Source organism: Temnothorax nylanderi, unplaced genomic scaffold (assembly GCF_030848795.1).
Source record: "Temnothorax nylanderi isolate EJ_2023f unplaced genomic scaffold, tnyl_v1.0 TNYL_tig0084_pilon, whole genome shotgun sequence".
In the NCBI taxonomy this organism is placed as follows: domain Eukaryota; kingdom Metazoa; phylum Arthropoda; class Insecta; order Hymenoptera; family Formicidae; genus Temnothorax; species Temnothorax nylanderi.
Window position 1 is genome coordinate 557,345 of NW_027249146.1, and position 16,402 is coordinate 573,746.

At 37.7% G+C, this 16,402-nt stretch overlaps 4 protein-coding genes and 1 long non-coding RNA gene across 9 annotated transcripts; 2 read left to right on the top strand and 3 right to left on the bottom strand.

Moving 5' to 3' along the window:
• Positions 1 to 66: 66 nt before the first annotated feature.
• Positions 67 to 1,416, bottom strand: San (Probable N-acetyltransferase san). Its single transcript, XM_071710058.1, has 4 exons — positions 1,185 to 1,416; positions 855 to 1,011; positions 416 to 582; positions 67 to 328 (listed from the first exon to the last, which is right to left on the bottom strand). The coding sequence occupies exons 1-4, from the start codon at positions 1,190 to 1,192 to the stop codon at positions 157 to 159; spliced, it is 504 nt and encodes a 167-aa protein (XP_071566159.1). The 5' UTR covers positions 1,193 to 1,416; the 3' UTR covers positions 67 to 156.
• Positions 1,417 to 2,323: 907 nt separating this feature from the next.
• Positions 2,324 to 5,275, top strand: LOC139774644 (upstream stimulatory factor 1). Of its 2 annotated transcripts, none has more exons than XM_071710064.1 (5): positions 2,324 to 2,478; positions 2,698 to 2,768; positions 2,899 to 3,188; positions 3,280 to 3,447; positions 3,526 to 5,275. In XM_071710064.1, exons 1-5 carry the CDS (start codon positions 2,438 to 2,440, stop codon positions 3,745 to 3,747), a joined length of 792 nt encoding a protein of 263 aa, XP_071566165.1. In that variant the 5' UTR covers positions 2,324 to 2,437; the 3' UTR covers positions 3,748 to 5,275. The 2 variants fall into 2 exon arrangements, with proteins under 2 accessions (XP_071566165.1, XP_071566166.1); XM_071710065.1 differs by having other exon boundaries at positions 2,347 to 2,623.
• A 51-nt stretch (positions 5,276 to 5,326) lies between these two features.
• LOC139774643 (V-type proton ATPase catalytic subunit A) lies at positions 5,327 to 10,564 on the bottom strand. The gene is made up of 12 exons (XM_071710063.1): positions 10,429 to 10,564; positions 9,092 to 9,191; positions 8,903 to 9,015; positions 8,460 to 8,825; positions 8,318 to 8,374; positions 8,142 to 8,236; positions 7,789 to 8,060; positions 7,489 to 7,672; positions 7,174 to 7,291; positions 6,813 to 7,093; positions 6,502 to 6,691; positions 5,327 to 6,399 (listed from the first exon to the last, which is right to left on the bottom strand). The coding sequence occupies exons 2-12, from the start codon at positions 9,180 to 9,182 to the stop codon at positions 6,307 to 6,309; spliced, it is 1,860 nt and encodes a 619-aa protein (XP_071566164.1). The 5' UTR covers positions 9,183 to 9,191; positions 10,429 to 10,564; the 3' UTR covers positions 5,327 to 6,306.
• Positions 10,396 to 14,732, top strand: LOC139774646 (uncharacterized). The gene is made up of 2 exons (XR_011718629.1): positions 10,396 to 10,534; positions 13,542 to 14,732. It is a non-coding gene; the product is annotated as an uncharacterized lncRNA (long non-coding RNA).
• Positions 11,344 to 15,800, bottom strand: LOC139774642 (uncharacterized). 4 transcript variants are annotated; one of them, XM_071710060.1, is made up of 4 exons: positions 15,612 to 15,800; positions 14,727 to 14,810; positions 13,551 to 14,481; positions 11,344 to 13,344 (listed from the first exon to the last, which is right to left on the bottom strand). In XM_071710060.1, the coding sequence occupies exons 2-4, from the start codon at positions 14,766 to 14,768 to the stop codon at positions 12,128 to 12,130; spliced, it is 2,190 nt and encodes a 729-aa protein (XP_071566161.1). In that variant the 5' UTR covers positions 14,769 to 14,810; positions 15,612 to 15,800; the 3' UTR covers positions 11,344 to 12,127. The 4 variants fall into 4 exon arrangements, with proteins under 4 accessions (XP_071566161.1, XP_071566162.1, XP_071566160.1 ...); XM_071710061.1 differs by lacking the exon at positions 15,612 to 15,800 and adding an exon at positions 15,239 to 15,482; XM_071710059.1 differs by lacking the exon at positions 15,612 to 15,800 and adding an exon at positions 15,087 to 15,214.
• Between the last annotated feature and the right edge of the window lie 602 nt (positions 15,801 to 16,402).

The following is a 16,402-nucleotide window of genomic DNA, read 5'->3' on the forward strand; positions in this document are numbered from 1 at the left end:
GTTTTTTTTTATACGTACAATATACGGCACAAGTAGGAAATATTAATTTGACTCACACCATGCAGATATAATATAAAATGACTTTATTGACAGAACATGGAAACGTGTGTAGATTCTAAATTATGAAAAAGATAAATTAATGAACAATACTACTTGTTAGTTGACCGTTTGATGATTCGTTTGATTCGTTCGTGGACGCAGCGTTTTCTGCAGCACATGAGCGTCCGCCGGTTCTATTCTCTTATAGTAATGCTCTTTAGTTTCAACAATTTCGAATCCGAATTTCTTATAAAAATCAATCGCGCCCTCGTTACTTATTTGAACGTGTCTGCGAATATCGAATTACATTATTTATAAAACTGTATTCTTCCAAGATAGTATGTCACAATAAAACAATTGCACAAGCCGTACTCACAAGAAGATAGAATCGAAATTGCCATCCTTATTAACGTAGTTTAAAACGTGCTGGACCATAACAGTGCCAATTCCTAATCTTCTATAAGGGTAGAGACAACCCAAAGTCATTATATATAAACGCCTAGAATTTTCTGAAGTATCTACACGGCAGCAGACTGCACCAACCTGAAAGTCATGACACACAAATCAAGATCTGTATTTTATTCAAACTAAAATTTGGTATTATATCAATGATCTTGGAACTTGTTCGGTTTGCGAAAAGTACTTCAAATATCTATTAGCAATAGCATGGATTCTCCTTAATTAATTCCTGTTTGAATTAGCTAGTTCTTATCGAGTTATATGAATAGTGTCATGTTCCTTGAACCACCGGTACTCAGCGAGCAAAATGAAAAAAACCGTAATGCTGAACAAAAAATCATTTGAGATCTATCTACCACTATGTCATTGTAATACGCTAATTTGGCGAGTTCTCCGGCTTCCAGTACGTCCTTGTAAAACTTTTCGTTGTACGAGACCGGGAATACGACTTGGTTGAGCAATTTCAGCTGCTTTATGTTGTGCGGTGTCACGTCGCCCAGCTCTATTTTCGACCTGAAAATTGAACACACAGGTGACATTAGAAGGCGGGACGGCCGACGAATTCCGAGAGCGAGAGACACGACGTCCGTCGCGCGTATTCCGCCGACGAGGCGGGAAAACTCGTAGCCCTCGTAGGAAGACTACCGCGCGAACGGACCTAACCTCCAACGGCTCGCGCCGCTCACCTGGTCATCTTGACGGGCGTCGAGGAAGTCTCGCGATCTCGGCGGGAACGGACTGCGACGCTCCTTCGCGCGGTTCTTGGCGGGTCGCACCGGTGAGCAAAGCCACGTGTCGCGTGACTCGTCAACTACTCACGCCCAACGTTTCCGCGCAAAATTCCGGCGGGCGAAAACATAACGAGAGCAGAGAGAAGCCTGAGAGAGGCCATCCCGGCCTTTTTCCTGGGACCGTCGAAAGCCCCTGTACACTACCGCCAGTACATCCATTATCGAAATTGGTACTACGTAGCCACGTTCATTTTCCGATACTGCCGATAAAACATCATTTTGTTGTATATATATATATATATATATATATATTACATAACATTTGCGATGTAGCACGGACGCGCACTAGAATGATGTTTTATCGGCAGTGTCGGAAAGAGAAAAAGTGTGAGAGGGAGAGAGGGCTATCACTATTAGATATTAAACATACAGATAATATAAATATATAAAATAAGTTAACATTTATCGATACATGTAAGATATAAATATTAAACTGATCCTCGACCAATTACAATTGAGAATATCTTACATGTATCGATAAATATTAACTTATTTTAAATATTTATATTATATGTTAAATATCTAATAGCCCTCATCTCTCCCTCTCTCACTTTTTCTCTTCTTTCACTTTCACACTTCCCAGACAGCACAATATCCAAAATCGGGACATAAGACGTCTTTTAGCCATCTTTTCGTAAGACATCTGAAAGACCCGCTTTTGGACATGTATGTTGTCTGAGTTATTTCAAATAAAAGATATATGTATCTCCCATCTGTAGGTAAAATCGGGTATATTTAGTCCGGACTCGCACCAGGGGCAAAGTCTGTCGGTAATCAAAGCACGGAAATGCTGGTCTCGACTTTTGAGGGGCCATTGGCTATCAGTCTATTAATCTGTGACGAGACACACGCGCGCGCGCGCGGGTGGACCTTCATGGGAGAGAAGTTGGATCGAAAGAGGCGGAAGGGGAAGGAGTGCGACGGTGCCGCTCCCCGTCTGAGAACCCGGTCGCTTCTTAAAACACGACGGACTTTAACCCCGACGGTAATCGTCGATAAGGTTAGGGGACGTTCGTTGGCGCGCCGTTGGGCGGCACGCGCGGCGCTCGACGCCATCTTGTGCACCACATGACCTCGTTGCCGTGTCCCGTGACCAGCTCACGTGAATTTCGACAAATTCAAACGTTTTTTTTTTTCGGCGCCGAGGAATGGACATTTTGGAGCAGCAGCTCGAACAGCAAGATGTCAGGTAGCGTTTACGTTAGATATCGATCGCCCGATATTGCGAACACCCATCCTTTCCGTCTCGCTCGAGGTCTCCTCAAGGTCATCGTCACTTAGTGCACAGTGCGCACTTAACTTACGCCGTAGGACCGACTGACACAGTCGTCGAAGTAATACACGTGTAGCATGCAGCCGCGTTGAGATAAGATGATATCGCGTCTGAAAGCGTTGTTTGATTTTGCAGCGCCGTGAAGGACGACGGCAGCGGCACGACAGGGATCGTTATAGAGGAAGCGGAGATAGTAAACTGCGAAGGTGAGAACAAGCCACTTTCATTGAGATCCTTGAGCTATATCAGCATCAACATTCAGATTTAACATAATGACTGTGACGGCTATGTCGTTTAAACATCAATCTTTATTGTGGCGTATTGTATTTCTCTCAGAGGAACCTGTCGGAGAGGACGAGATGCGTTATCCAGAGACTTTAGCGTACCGAGTTGTCCAGGTGAACGGCACGGCAGCTATACAGTCGGCCAATGAGATAGAGCTGCCTGTATCGCAACCAGGGAATAATACTGTACAGGTTCTAACGTCACCTTTGAATGGCCAGTTTTATGTTATCGGGAATGCCAACGATGTCTTTACCACAGCTCAGACGTCGAGATCCTTGGTGCCAAGAACAACCACGTTGCAGATAGAAAACCCAAGGAGTTGCGCTCCTGGCTTGAAAAAGGTTTGATATATCATTATTACCTTATATATAATTGATTATTACTTTATTTCTGTAGTGTGCAAAAAAGTTATTTTTTTTTACCTTCTCTTAGAGAGACGACAGGCGGAGAGCAACGCACAACGAAGTGGAGCGCCGGCGTAGAGATAAAATAAACAATTGGATTACAAAGTTGGGCAAGATCATCCCTGACTGCAATACCGGGACTAATACCACTGGCAGCAGCGGCAGTGGAGAAGGGAAAAGCAACTATGAAACTCAGGTATAGTCAAGTGAAATTCTTGTTATATAATCATTCAAATGATATTATGTTAATGGTGTTGTTGCTTTTCCGTAACAGAGTAAAGGTGGTATCTTAGCAAGGGCCTGCGAGTACATAGGAGAATTGCGCGCGGCTAATCAAAGCCTGGGTCAATGCTTGCGCGATAACGAGAAGCTACGGCAAGAGATTACGACGCTAAAACAATTAGTTACCCAATTGAAACGTGAGAATCTTCAACTCAGATCACAAATATCGTCCTCGCCATCAGCCGGTACTGACGTTGTACACTTGAGTCCTTAAGCTTCCTTTAATTTGCGAGTCAATGGCTCTTCCTGTAAATTTTAGAATTTCTGAATTGTCTTATCATAGGAAATCCAATATTATGTTCTTTTCTCTGGCGACTGCACCGGTCTTACCAAGTTTTAAAGTACCTTGAGTTCCAAAGTCAAGTTGGGTACTTCTAATAATATAGTCATAACTGCACATTTATAGTTATAGTATGAATATTTTACAGATATTCATACGGACTAATTTATTAATTTCAAATATCAATTTTCTCTCAGCAAGTAATAGATTTTATTTTACAGTGACATGTAAAAGTTTCTGATCGTAAAGTTTTTTAAATTATTTTTTAGAAACAAAAACTGAAAAAAGATAAATGTAAACTTTTGCACATATTCCAATTTTTACAATGCAATCGGAAATTTGTAAGGAAGTCTAGAAGAATAATTTTATTTTATTACGCAATTATTTTGTGACAGTAAAATGTAAGATGTAACACACGAATAATGTTATATATAAATTTATAAAGATCTTATTAAGTGACCGACTGTTCATATCAATCGCACAATTAATATAGTGCCAAATGCTTTTGATTATGCATACATATACTGAAAGATTTTTTTCAATTTTTAAAAATATATTCTACGCGTATTGTTTAATAATGAATTAGGTGAAATAGAAAGTGTAACAGCTGTGTAGTTATGACTGTTACATGGAAGACCTATGGATATTACACATACAGTGAATTCGAGCGTTTACACTAGTGCACACTGAGTGCGCACTAAGGCTTGTTTATAATCTGTTCTTATATTTAAGATCGCTTAAATACACGTTTAAAAAATAAAACAATCTGTATAGATGCTGTACAGATCATTTTACTGGCTAAGAAGTATTTAAAATGATCTGTAAATATAAGAATTAACTAAGAACAAGCCTTAGTTAATTCTTATTCTCACTCAGTGTGCACTAGTGCAAGCGCCCGAATTCGCTAATAGACGCAACATGTCAATGTAACTGACATAAGTTCATCATGGCTGTGAGTATCAAAACATTGACGTAATATTCTTTTTATCGGAAAAATTCAAACGGCGGTGCAGCCGAAATTATTTTGAGAAAGGAAGCAATTTGCGTTGATTCACATAGAGTCTACAGAGGGCAAACGAAGCATAGGAACCGCGCAGAGTTCATTGACTATTTTTTATTTTTAATACTGTTTACATAATTATAGAATAGAGTATCTAATAGGCTGAGTTTAGAATTAAAATTTTAAATATGATCAATATGGATACATATATGTATATATGGATACACATGAACATATATGTATAGTTGCTCATGTATGTATACATATTTGAGATACAAATTGACATACATGTGGCAATAACATATTTTTGTCAATACAAGACATTTTATGGAAAAAAGAGACGTCAAAATTTTAATTCACCAAACGTTAGATATCGGAATGTAATATACCGTTGATGTACATATCGCGAGGTTATTGTTGTATAATGATAATTATGATTAAAACGAGAAAAATTGAGAGTGATATATGAGAACTTATTTGGTATCATCATATCCGTGTCCAACAAGTCCATGATCCTCTTGTGCATAATTTTATTGTATTTTTTTTTTACATATCATACAATGGAAATGATATCGAAGTCAATGGAACATCGTGTTTACACGTTCTTTTTTTCCCTTTCGTATTTATCTTCACGATATTGAAGACCCTGCACCTTGATCATCTGTCTCTAATGTATCATGTATACGCGGGTGTATATGTCCTTTTCTAAACTTTTAAATCATGTTTATAACGTTAAGGTATAGTGTGTTTAATTAATGAATAACAGTTGCGATTATCGTTCATCGCACTTAAATAGTACATTATATGTTACAATATTTAATACTCCACGATTCACAATCTCTTTGCAAGGTAAGAACTGCCGTGTTATCCACGTGTCACATAACTGGTAATTAAGAGTATCTTCTCATACCATAATTCTAGTCTGCGCGCATCATCGATGAAACAGGCAGCCGTCTTATACTTTCGTTTATATTACACATTTACGGAAAACCTATAGGAATAACTTTCTGGTTATTTGCACCTTTGACAAAGCGGGAAAAAAAAACGAAAGTATATTTCTGCGCGAAGGGTAAAATTACTTTCTCTGATAATATCCGATTAATTACAAGTAGCTCTGTTCTCGAGCCAAGCGGGTTAACTCTCGAGGAAGCGAAGCGTATCTTTAAATGTACGCTTCGAACGCATTTAAGAATGTCCCACTTTATTGTCACAATCGTCACGTGCATAACATGACATTCTTTCGATTATTTCGCTGCATGATAGTAGATTTCAACGTAGCTAATCTATTTACAATTCATTCAAACGCTTTCAAGGATATATTCGTATATTCGGCAAATAATATATGACATAATCGATAATGCTGCTTGTAGTCATATTTTTAGCAAGCTATATGCAATTCACTAGTTGGACCGGGACATCCTTAAATGTTAGAGCCAAGTTACAGAAACAATTAATATCTTAAAATTGCTTTTAACAAGTGACGAGTCAGGAATTTAGTCCTCTAAATTCCTGAATGCCTGTTGAATATCTTCGTGTAGCTGATCGAAGTCTGACCTGATTTTCGCCTCGCCGTCCTTAACAGGATCCTACAAGTTTCAGATAAGTGTGTTTTTAATAAAAAAAACAGAGATACGTTAAAATTGAAGTTACGAAAAGATCCAGTCAGATTTTTGTTTAAAGTTACCCACCTTGAACTTCATAGAGCTCAGTTGATAGAGAATATTGCCCATACTGTCTCTGATGACGTTCCATGTGATTTTATTATCAGACTGGGCTGTTGATTCTACCGCGTGTCTTGCCATATCGTAGAATGCGATCATATTTCGCAACATTCCCACGGTCTTGTAAAATGGACAAAAACGATCGTACGGCGAGTAGCTAGAAGAAATTAAAAAAAAAAAGATTCAGAAAAGAATTAAGAAATTCTTTCAAGTAATATTTAACCGTTTGCAATATTGATGTAACATGCACAGAATTACTATAAGATAATATGTCGTACCTGTTTTGTTGCAGGAAATCGTCTTTCAGCAATTTTGCTACTTCGAGTGTTATTTTATCTGTTTCGGCGAGCGAAGCCTTGCCTACCAATTGCACGATTTCCGACAGATCCTCCTCCTCTTGCAAGATCTCCTTCACTTTCGTCCTCAGCGGGACAAACTCTGGGAAATTCTTGTCGTAGAAATCGTCCAGTGCTCGCAAATACTTGCTGTATGATATGAGCCAATTGATGGACGGGAAGTGTTTACGTTGCGCAAGTTTCTTATCCAAACCCCAGAATACCTACAAATTAAATAATTCGTTAAAAAATCAGTTTATCATTATCCTTTTTTATTTTTTTCATATGCAGATGTCCTTTGTACCTGCACAATACCGAGCGTCGCGCTGGTCACAGGATCGGAAAAGTCACCACCTGGCGGTGATACGGCACCGACGATACTAACAGATCCTTCACGATCTGGATTGCCCAAACACTTCACTCTACGTAAGAATCATCCAATATTAGTTGCATTGATTAGCGGCAAGGTACTATTTGTTTTAATATAAATGTCTTCCAAGATTGTACATATAATTAATATTATACATATATTCACCGTGATGTGTTATGATTTCGAGAAAGATACTTGGTCACATTATTAGTCACTTGACTACTTTATATATCAAGTATGACATCGTACCTTCCGGCGCGTTCGTAGAAGCTGGCTAAACGAGCACCAAGATAAGCAGGATAACCAGAATCGGCAGGCATTTCAGCTAAACGACCTGAAATTTCTCGGAGAGCCTCAGCCCAACGAGATGTTGAGTCCGCCATCATCGACACGTTGTAACCCATATCACGGAAATATTCAGATAGCGTAATACCTGCGTCACAAACAACAAATTATTTATTATTATAACTTAAATAAGTGCTATTTACATTAATTATTATATACGAGTGAATTGATGAGTTTTTTTTCTTAATAATGTATCGCACATACCAGTGTAAATAGACGCTTCACGCGCAGCTACTGGCATGTTAGACGTATTGGCGACCAGAGCGGTACGTTTCATGATGGACTCGGTGACACCCTCGATCTCCACGGTCAATTCAGGAAAATCGCGCAGTACTTCAGACATTTCGTTACCACGTTCTCCGCAACCGACGTAAATAATCACATCGGAGTTAGAGTACTTGGACAAGGCCTGCGAGATGACGGTCTTACCGCAACCGAAAGCACCAGGAATAGCCGTGGTGCCACCTTGGACGCATCTGTAACACAGATCTGTTGCATCCACGTTCCAAATCTTTCTGGATGTGTTCTACAATATGCTTATCCGAAGATGTTCTTACGGGAAAAGAGAGTCCAAGACTCGTTGACCAGTGAGTAAAGGATGATTAGCCGGCAATTTTTCAGTAACCGGGCGAGGTTGACGTACTGGCCACACCTGCATGAATATAAACGTAAATTCACAATAAGCAATCAATCAAAAGTCTCATATATGTTATCATAGAAGTATATTTCGTACCTGAAGCATAGTGTATTTCTGCCTCTCGCCATCGAATTCGGTCTCCAATACGATATCCTACAAAGATATTACATACTTATATAAATTTATAATGTGGAAATATAAAGTGTGGAATAAAATTACGTAAGAAACAAAATCTTACATCAACAGTGTAGTTGCCGACGGGTGCGACGTACGTGACTGTGCCTTTGCACTTGGGCGGCATGATCATCCAATGCTTCACCAAAGTATTCTCGTGTACGACGCCGTAAAAGTCACCGCCCGTGATGTGGCTGCCGTTTTTCACGTTATGCGGATGAAATTCCCAGCTAGCGGTACGCGAAAGCGCCGGTATGTTGACACCCTTCGGGATGTAGATCGAGCCCGTGAGCTCGTTGATGTCTTTCAACGGACGCTGAATACCGTCGAAGATGCTGCCGAGGATGCCAGGGCCCAATTCGACGGACAGCGGCTTCCCGGTACGAAGCACAGGGTCACCAACTGTCACGCCGCTTGTTTCTTCGTAGACCTAAACATATTGCGAGATTATTCAAACTGTTCCAACATCCTAAGATGAAACATAAATGTACGGAGCACACTTCTTACCTGTATCGTAGCCATGTCACCTTCCAATCTGATGATTTCTCCTACCAGCTCGTAATAACCGACTCGCACCAGCTCATACATAGCTGATCCAGACATTTTTTCGGCGGTGACAACTACGAAGAAGAATGTTAGATAAAAAGTACGTAATAGAGCAAGGTCAAATTCATGTGAGAAGAACTAAAAACTAACCAGGTCCGGATACCGCATAGACGTATCCAAACTTGCCCTCCCGCTCCTCATGCGCAATCTTCGCTAAACTCTGGTTCGTCATTTTGAACATTTAATTTATCTGGAAAAAAGAGATTGTATCTATTACTTTGTACATTCAATAACTAAAATTTCATTTTGCAGAGGAAAAAATTCCAATATAATTTAATTATGATCTTATAAATTATAAGATTATAATTAAATTATATTATAGTTATAATTTTATATACTTCTTTCCATTTCACGTCTTAAAATAAAACGTAGAATTTAAGGAGAGACAGAAGAAAATTACATTATATAATATAGATTTAGAGAAATATATCATCAACACATGACATGATGATCTTTTTACACAAACAAGGTTTTTATTTTATCAGGATTTGGAGGAATGTTTCAGTGGCAGATATTAAAAATATTTTATCTTATCACTGATTACATCTAGCATAAGAATATAATTTTTACCCAATGATTTTTCAAACTATGATCTAGCTACCTGTCGGTTATGAATTAAATATTGCAAAACTCAAGGAAAACGAGTCGCTATCGCGCAAATTGACATACGTTTATCTATCTTAATCGCCGCAGCTCAAGTTATACATAAATTTGCGCCAGAAAATTATTCCTCAACTATATCTTCTCTTTCTCCCATCTACGCTTTAAATTTAAACAAAAACACTTGTTTTAATTTAAATACATCAAATAAAAGAATATATAATGCAGATATATATCAAGCGTATGTAACAAGCCTGCTTCTTTAAACCGCACTTCTTACGCCTTTTTGCAATTTTTGCCCATACCAGAACCCGAAAAATACATATCATTCGTCGCGGTTGAAGTAAACGAAAGACCGCAGAAAACGTAGGAGTAAAACCGAACAGGACAGTCGATCATTACGTGCGGCCGAGACGGACTGTCGGGAGAAGCGCACGCTGTCACACGCTGGCTGCGCGACTCACGTGAGCAGGCCATTCAAAAAAATAGGCGTAGCCCCCGTGAAGACCGTCTTCTGCTAGGCGGAGGCGAGGCGGCGTTTTCCCGTCTGCGGACGGCCGCGGATCGATCGATCGCGCGGCGGCCGTCGGCGACGACGTTCCGCGTCTCTCCCGGCCCGGAAATCGGCTTCGTCGATTCGCGCCCGATCGTGGAAGACGATGGCGCACGCAAAGTGGCCACCGGATCGATAGGTATACTGCTCGCTCGCTCGCTCGCTCGCTCGCTCGCACGGAGTGCTCCGACGGGGAAACGTTGACTCGGAGTCCGCCCGCGCGAGCGAGGAAACGTCGACGGTCGAGTTGATTGACTCGGCCGCGGATACTCACGGCGACGAGGTGCGACGTTTTCCAGCGCGAAGTTCAGCCAGCGACGAGAACCGTGCTACCGTACCTGTCTCGCGAGTCTCCGGCCTAGCTGGCTATCACAAGACAGGTCAGCTGACTGAGTCGCGTGCCGATCCTCAATTATCGGCCGCGCATGCGCGCGTTAAGATGGTATCCGCATGAGAGCCACGGCGGGGAATCGCCCCCGTGTTCGAATTCGTCGTGATTCCCCGAGGGCGAGGGATATCGCGTGAAATTATGGTTGTTCTTCCTTAATTGTTATTCCCTCGCATTTGCTTGCTTGATGTTTCTCAGAGAGAGAACTTTTGAATGATGGATCAGCTGATTTTGTAATTATATATTTTATAAAGAGAAAAAGAAAAGATTCGAATTCTCTCCCTCTCTTTCTTTTCCTCTATTTTTACTAATCAGAGAAAAATAAAATAAAATAGAGAATTGAAAGGATATAAAAAAGAAAAAGTAAAATTACTTTTTAAAGGGAACATACAAAGAAAATAAGTAAAAAGTATGATATATTGTACTAAGGTACAATTACAAAAGAAAGTATTGCTTTGTACTATTATTAATTTAAAATAAAATTAAGAAAAATAAGAAAAGAATACACGTGGAAAAAGTATAACCGTCTGTAAATTTTTAATCTTTGAAATCGGGAAACGATTTCAGAGTCGTCTTATCTCTTTTCTCTCGTTTAGACTTTTCGAGGAAAAATAGTTTAATACAAAAATTAAGATATATTTCTTACATTTACAAAATTAAATATTTAATAAAATTCCTTCCTAGCTGCATTCTTTTCTCGCCCTTAGGTGTATTCAATACTTTCTATAGATTTGCGAATCTTTATTCTGCTAAATCAGGGTAAACTATAATGTCAATCTTAATGAAAAGTACAAAGTGCAATTAAGGAAATAGATCGTATTTATTGTTTTATAATTTTCAATGACATAATTTGCATATATAATATATAAAATATACATACAATACATAAAAGATTGAAATACAAGGCACAGAATATGTGGTGTATTTCCAAGGATTTGTAATTGTTCCGAATTGCGAGAAGCACTTTTTCACGATAACTTAGATATATGGAGGGGTAAAAACCAGAGTGGTGTAAGTCAAATTTTTTTAAATATTTTCTCGTGTGCATAGATGCAATTTATATATTGTACAGATTGCATCTATGCACACGAGAAAATATTTAAAAAAATTGGACTTACACCATTCTGGTTTTTACCCCTCCATATATTACAATACTTAAAAAATATATAACACCATTCATTTATTTGAGACACTTATGCGCCAAAAGATATGTTTTTAAAAATAGATATACATGTAATTTGTTTTTAAGGTTGTTATATTTATAATTAGCGCAAGATGCTATTGTGTCTCTTGATATAAATTTGATTTCAATTAACATAATTATTTATAATAACATATTTAAGATAAATTATAAAAAAAATTGACAATTTCACTATTTGTTCAACGATGTATCTAGGCACAAATCCGTGTGGCAAAGACTTTACTCTAAAGTAGTCTAAAGCTTAAACTTTACTAATCTGTTGCCTAATAAATATAGCATATATTTCTATAAAAATCGTGACTTATTGCTACATAAGCTATTGTGCGCACCATTTTTCTAATTTTTCTTTGTCGTATTAGTCATATTAAAATTTATATTCTTTATTTATCTGTGCAAACTGGTGTTCATATACGTCATAAAAGCATTAGATAAGTTATTAAGCAACATATCAATCGCTTCAAAAATTGCGATAATAATCTTTTCCAAAATCTTGCTGCTGGAAATGCTTTGCGTGCAATATCTTAAGCTCATGCCCCACTGCTTCAAATTCGCTTTACAATACTGCCAAACAAAGGTAAAAGTTAGGAATAAAAAATCGTCCATATCTTTGGAACGTTTCATTAACTTTACAGCGACTGCAAATAGCTTCCTCAAGCACTCTTCATTAATGTTCATAGAACCCATTTCTCTTAGCAGCGGTTCAAAGTCAGGCACTATTGGTATTTTGGTGCTTTTGGGACAGTCGTCACTTACATACAACTTCGATAACAAATCACAAAGTACCTGTGCTAATTGATCAGCGATAGAGTCATTAGCATGTGGACCAGATGAATTATTTTGGTTACTTTCGATAAATATGCCCAGTCTTATAAGACGAGTAACATAAACGATAGGATCTAACAATAAGATACCATTAACTTTTAGTCTACCATGTTCGCACGACCATACGATATTACGTGGCTTGTCTGAAGCTTTGTCTGATAACCGGTTACCGCCTTTAGTTAAAGATTGATTAGACGATAGCTCTTGACGATTTCTTATGTAGCGTATCACTTCTGCATTCTCTTCTATTTTACATACATTAGTTTCGGCAGCTTTTCTCACAGCGCGATTGTACTTTTTACGGAGACGTTTAGTGCCCAAATTCTCCTTGTAATCATTCATAATTCTACCTTGGGTACTCTCGATGATGTCGCTGGCGAATTGAACCTTTACTACGGAGCCGCAGAAAAACATAAGATGCGTCGCCAAATTTAGTGCGTCTCCGATGCTGACCGTCTTGTCTGTTATATATTTGTCTATCATGTTGTAACTCTGATATAATACGCCAACGCCATTAATGATCAGATTGCCACCTTGTACAGTATTGAATGCTGCTCTTGCGACGGTGTTTACTGTCATACCACGTGCAGCAACATTGGAAATAATCGCTGATCCTCCAACTACTCCTAAACCAAATGCAGTACCGGCTATGCCAAGGTAATGTGGAAGTGCTTCTTTGTCAAAAACATGAATAGATTCTTCGTGGCTACTGCGATCTGCTAATTGTTGTACGTTTCGGCCAAATGACCAAGCACCAGTCGCACCAGCAGCAGCAAGACCTAATATATGCGACAAAATAAAATGTAATGTAAAACGGTGTTTCATGCACTGATTTTGCGTAAATACTGGCACAAAATAGTAAATTATAAGTTATACAATCAATATTTAACATGATTTTACATTAATAGTAAATTATAAGTTATACAATCAATATTTAACATAATAAATTAATTTTGCATTAATTATATGTTAAAAGGCAATTTACCTGACACGACAACAACTGGTGCAAGAGGTGTGAACAGCGAAGCGACAGTCAAGCCAACGGTGCCAAATCCAACGACATTGGAAGCGATATCAATTCCATAGCAGAGTTTTGCTTTCCAATTACACGCAGGAGACTCCATAATTTCCAGCCAAACCGTCGAATAATCCTCTGTAATTGGATAATCCGGATTTGGTTGATAAACACCATCTTTTGGAAGAACCATAGTGAAAGCTGGTAAATCATTATTTTCTATATAGTCTCTCCAATTCTTATACACTCTGGCATTGTGAGCAACGAACCACGTTTCATACTGTATTTCATCAGTAATTGCTGTGTCTTCTTGTTTTGCGTTCTTAGTAGTTTCGGAGTTTTTCTGAATCCTTCTTTTGATTTTAAAAATGGGGACAGGTAATACGTCAAGTAGCATTACCTTCTTATCCTTTTCATCTTCTTTTGCTTCTGTTTTTATTTCTTTTACTTCCATTTCTTCTTCTTTTTTAACTTCCGTTTCTTCTTCATTTTTAACTTCCGTTTTTTCTTCTTTCTTTTTTCCTTCTTTTTTCTTAGATTTTATATTCATTTTCCGACGGAATACCATATTATAAATTATACCAACATAAATTGGTTCACAACTATCAGTTTCTCCGGCACATTTGCAGATCTTATCATATATCTTATCTATGGTCTCTTGAGCTTTTTTATCATAAACCACTGAATCAGCTACGTCTGTATCACTTGAATTTTCTGTTTTGCAATAACAGCTATTGCTTTCTGTTGCACTTGCCTCCTTGGTATCCTTTGGCGACCCATAACGAGCATATCCAATATTCTGTTTTAGATATTTATGTTCATCACTTTTATACATTAAGTAGTCAGGAAGACTATCATACAAGCATTGTTGCTGTTCCACAGCAAAAGTCTTCGTCTCTTCCTGAAAAACAAATATACCGTTAACAATACGCTCAAACATTTTTATGTCTCTGTTTGAAATTACTTAAGGAAAAATGTCAAGCAACTAATTCCTCGATTGTTAGTTAAATTCGAATCTTAGATTCTGTATCTTTGGAACGGCAGAGACAAGCAAACTAGTATAACTAACTGATGTTAGGAAAATCAATGTAATGTAAGAATTTATTGTAAGAATAATTCAGTTTAAGGTTGCAAAAGATAACTTACCCAAAGTATGTCTGTAACTTCCTCTTCTTCCTTCTCAGCCATTATTTTTACAAAATCTTTTAGAACTTTATGTAGACTTGTCTTCTGTAATTAAAGAAAAATGATATTAATATGTATTTCTATCTTTCTGTCAAAATAATACATGTTAATTGATCAATACCAAATTGGATTGCAAAATTATTTATTGACTGAATATCACTCGAAAACGATACGCTGCTAAAATCCTCTATTTAAAATCTATTATATCGCATATTACGCGCATTTCATCTAATTTGAGAAGATGACATCATTCTTGACGCAACTTAACCTCATACATTTATTCCATCAATTACACAGTATTAGTTTTATAACATTACATACTTCTTTTTTAGGCGAAAAACATTTAAGTAGCATATTATATTTCATTCGAAAATTCATTATATGCGCCAATATTTCCGATTTAATTAAAGCTCTTTAAATATCTTTAATTGTCACAATTTCCTAAGCTTGTCACTCAACGCGATACTACTTACACTTCTGTCAGGACTTCGCTTGTTTGACTATTTTAAAAATCATAAAGAACACGTGAACGATCCACGGCAAATTAAATCGCATTGTAGCGATCAGAGGTAAAAATTAGAGATAAAAATTGGGGTTTCCCGGAGAAATTTCGGAATGCCAGCGACTTTAATATGCCGTTAATTAGATCGTTTCCAATTCTAATCCAACTAATCCTAATCCTTGTATTATTCGACCGCAATGCAAAATTAACGCGGTCGAGTCCAATTATATTTTTATTAAGTAAGAGTAGAAATCAATTTAATGAAAGGATCAAACAGCTGATCTTAATTGATTATAAAATGGAGTAGCACTTTCTTTCTGAAATATTCTAGCGAAATTACTTACTTAAATGATACTAATGATAGTGGGTCTTGCCTATGGCCTTAAATACGGTTCTTTCGTTGAACGCTAATTACGTTGTACTTGGCAATTATTCAACAGAAAACCCTGGTATATATACGCCGCACTGAGGTGGACAGGTAGATTACAGAACAGTATATGACGGTGAAATGTGAATACCCGAATTGTACAGTGACATTGGTGACAGTTTAGGCTGCGTTCAGCAGAAAAAGTAGCTTGTTCGATTCATCAATATGATTGGTTCTTGCCTTTTAGTTTCACTTCGGCATATGAGTGCACAAACCAATCGTAATAAAGGATCTATTTTCTATTGCTGAACTGACTGCACTAGTTCGGAGTTTAGGCCTGTTCGTTTTTAGCTGAACTTCTTGCTCACAGTTCGTCTTTTCTCCTTTTCTTTTCGCGTTGGGGAGAAAAAGAGAAAAGATGAACTGTGAGCAAGAAGTTCAGCTAAAAACGAACAGGCCTATTGTTTTACGTTGGTTGTTTCCGTGGTGATATTGATATCCACTGATTTATAATACGATCTTATATTTAAAGATTATTTTACACAATTTTAAAATTGTCTTACGATTAGACGATTTTAAGGTTCAATTTAGCCAATGAACTGATCATATGGTACTTTGAGATTGTATTTAAGATATATGTGACTTTAAATGTAAGATCAAATTATCGCCCGAAGCTGATCTTCAGTGCAAAATCGGATTATAAGTACCGTTTATTCTACAGTATATTTAATTAAGTGTAATCTTAATGTAAGATCCACGATCCATTCG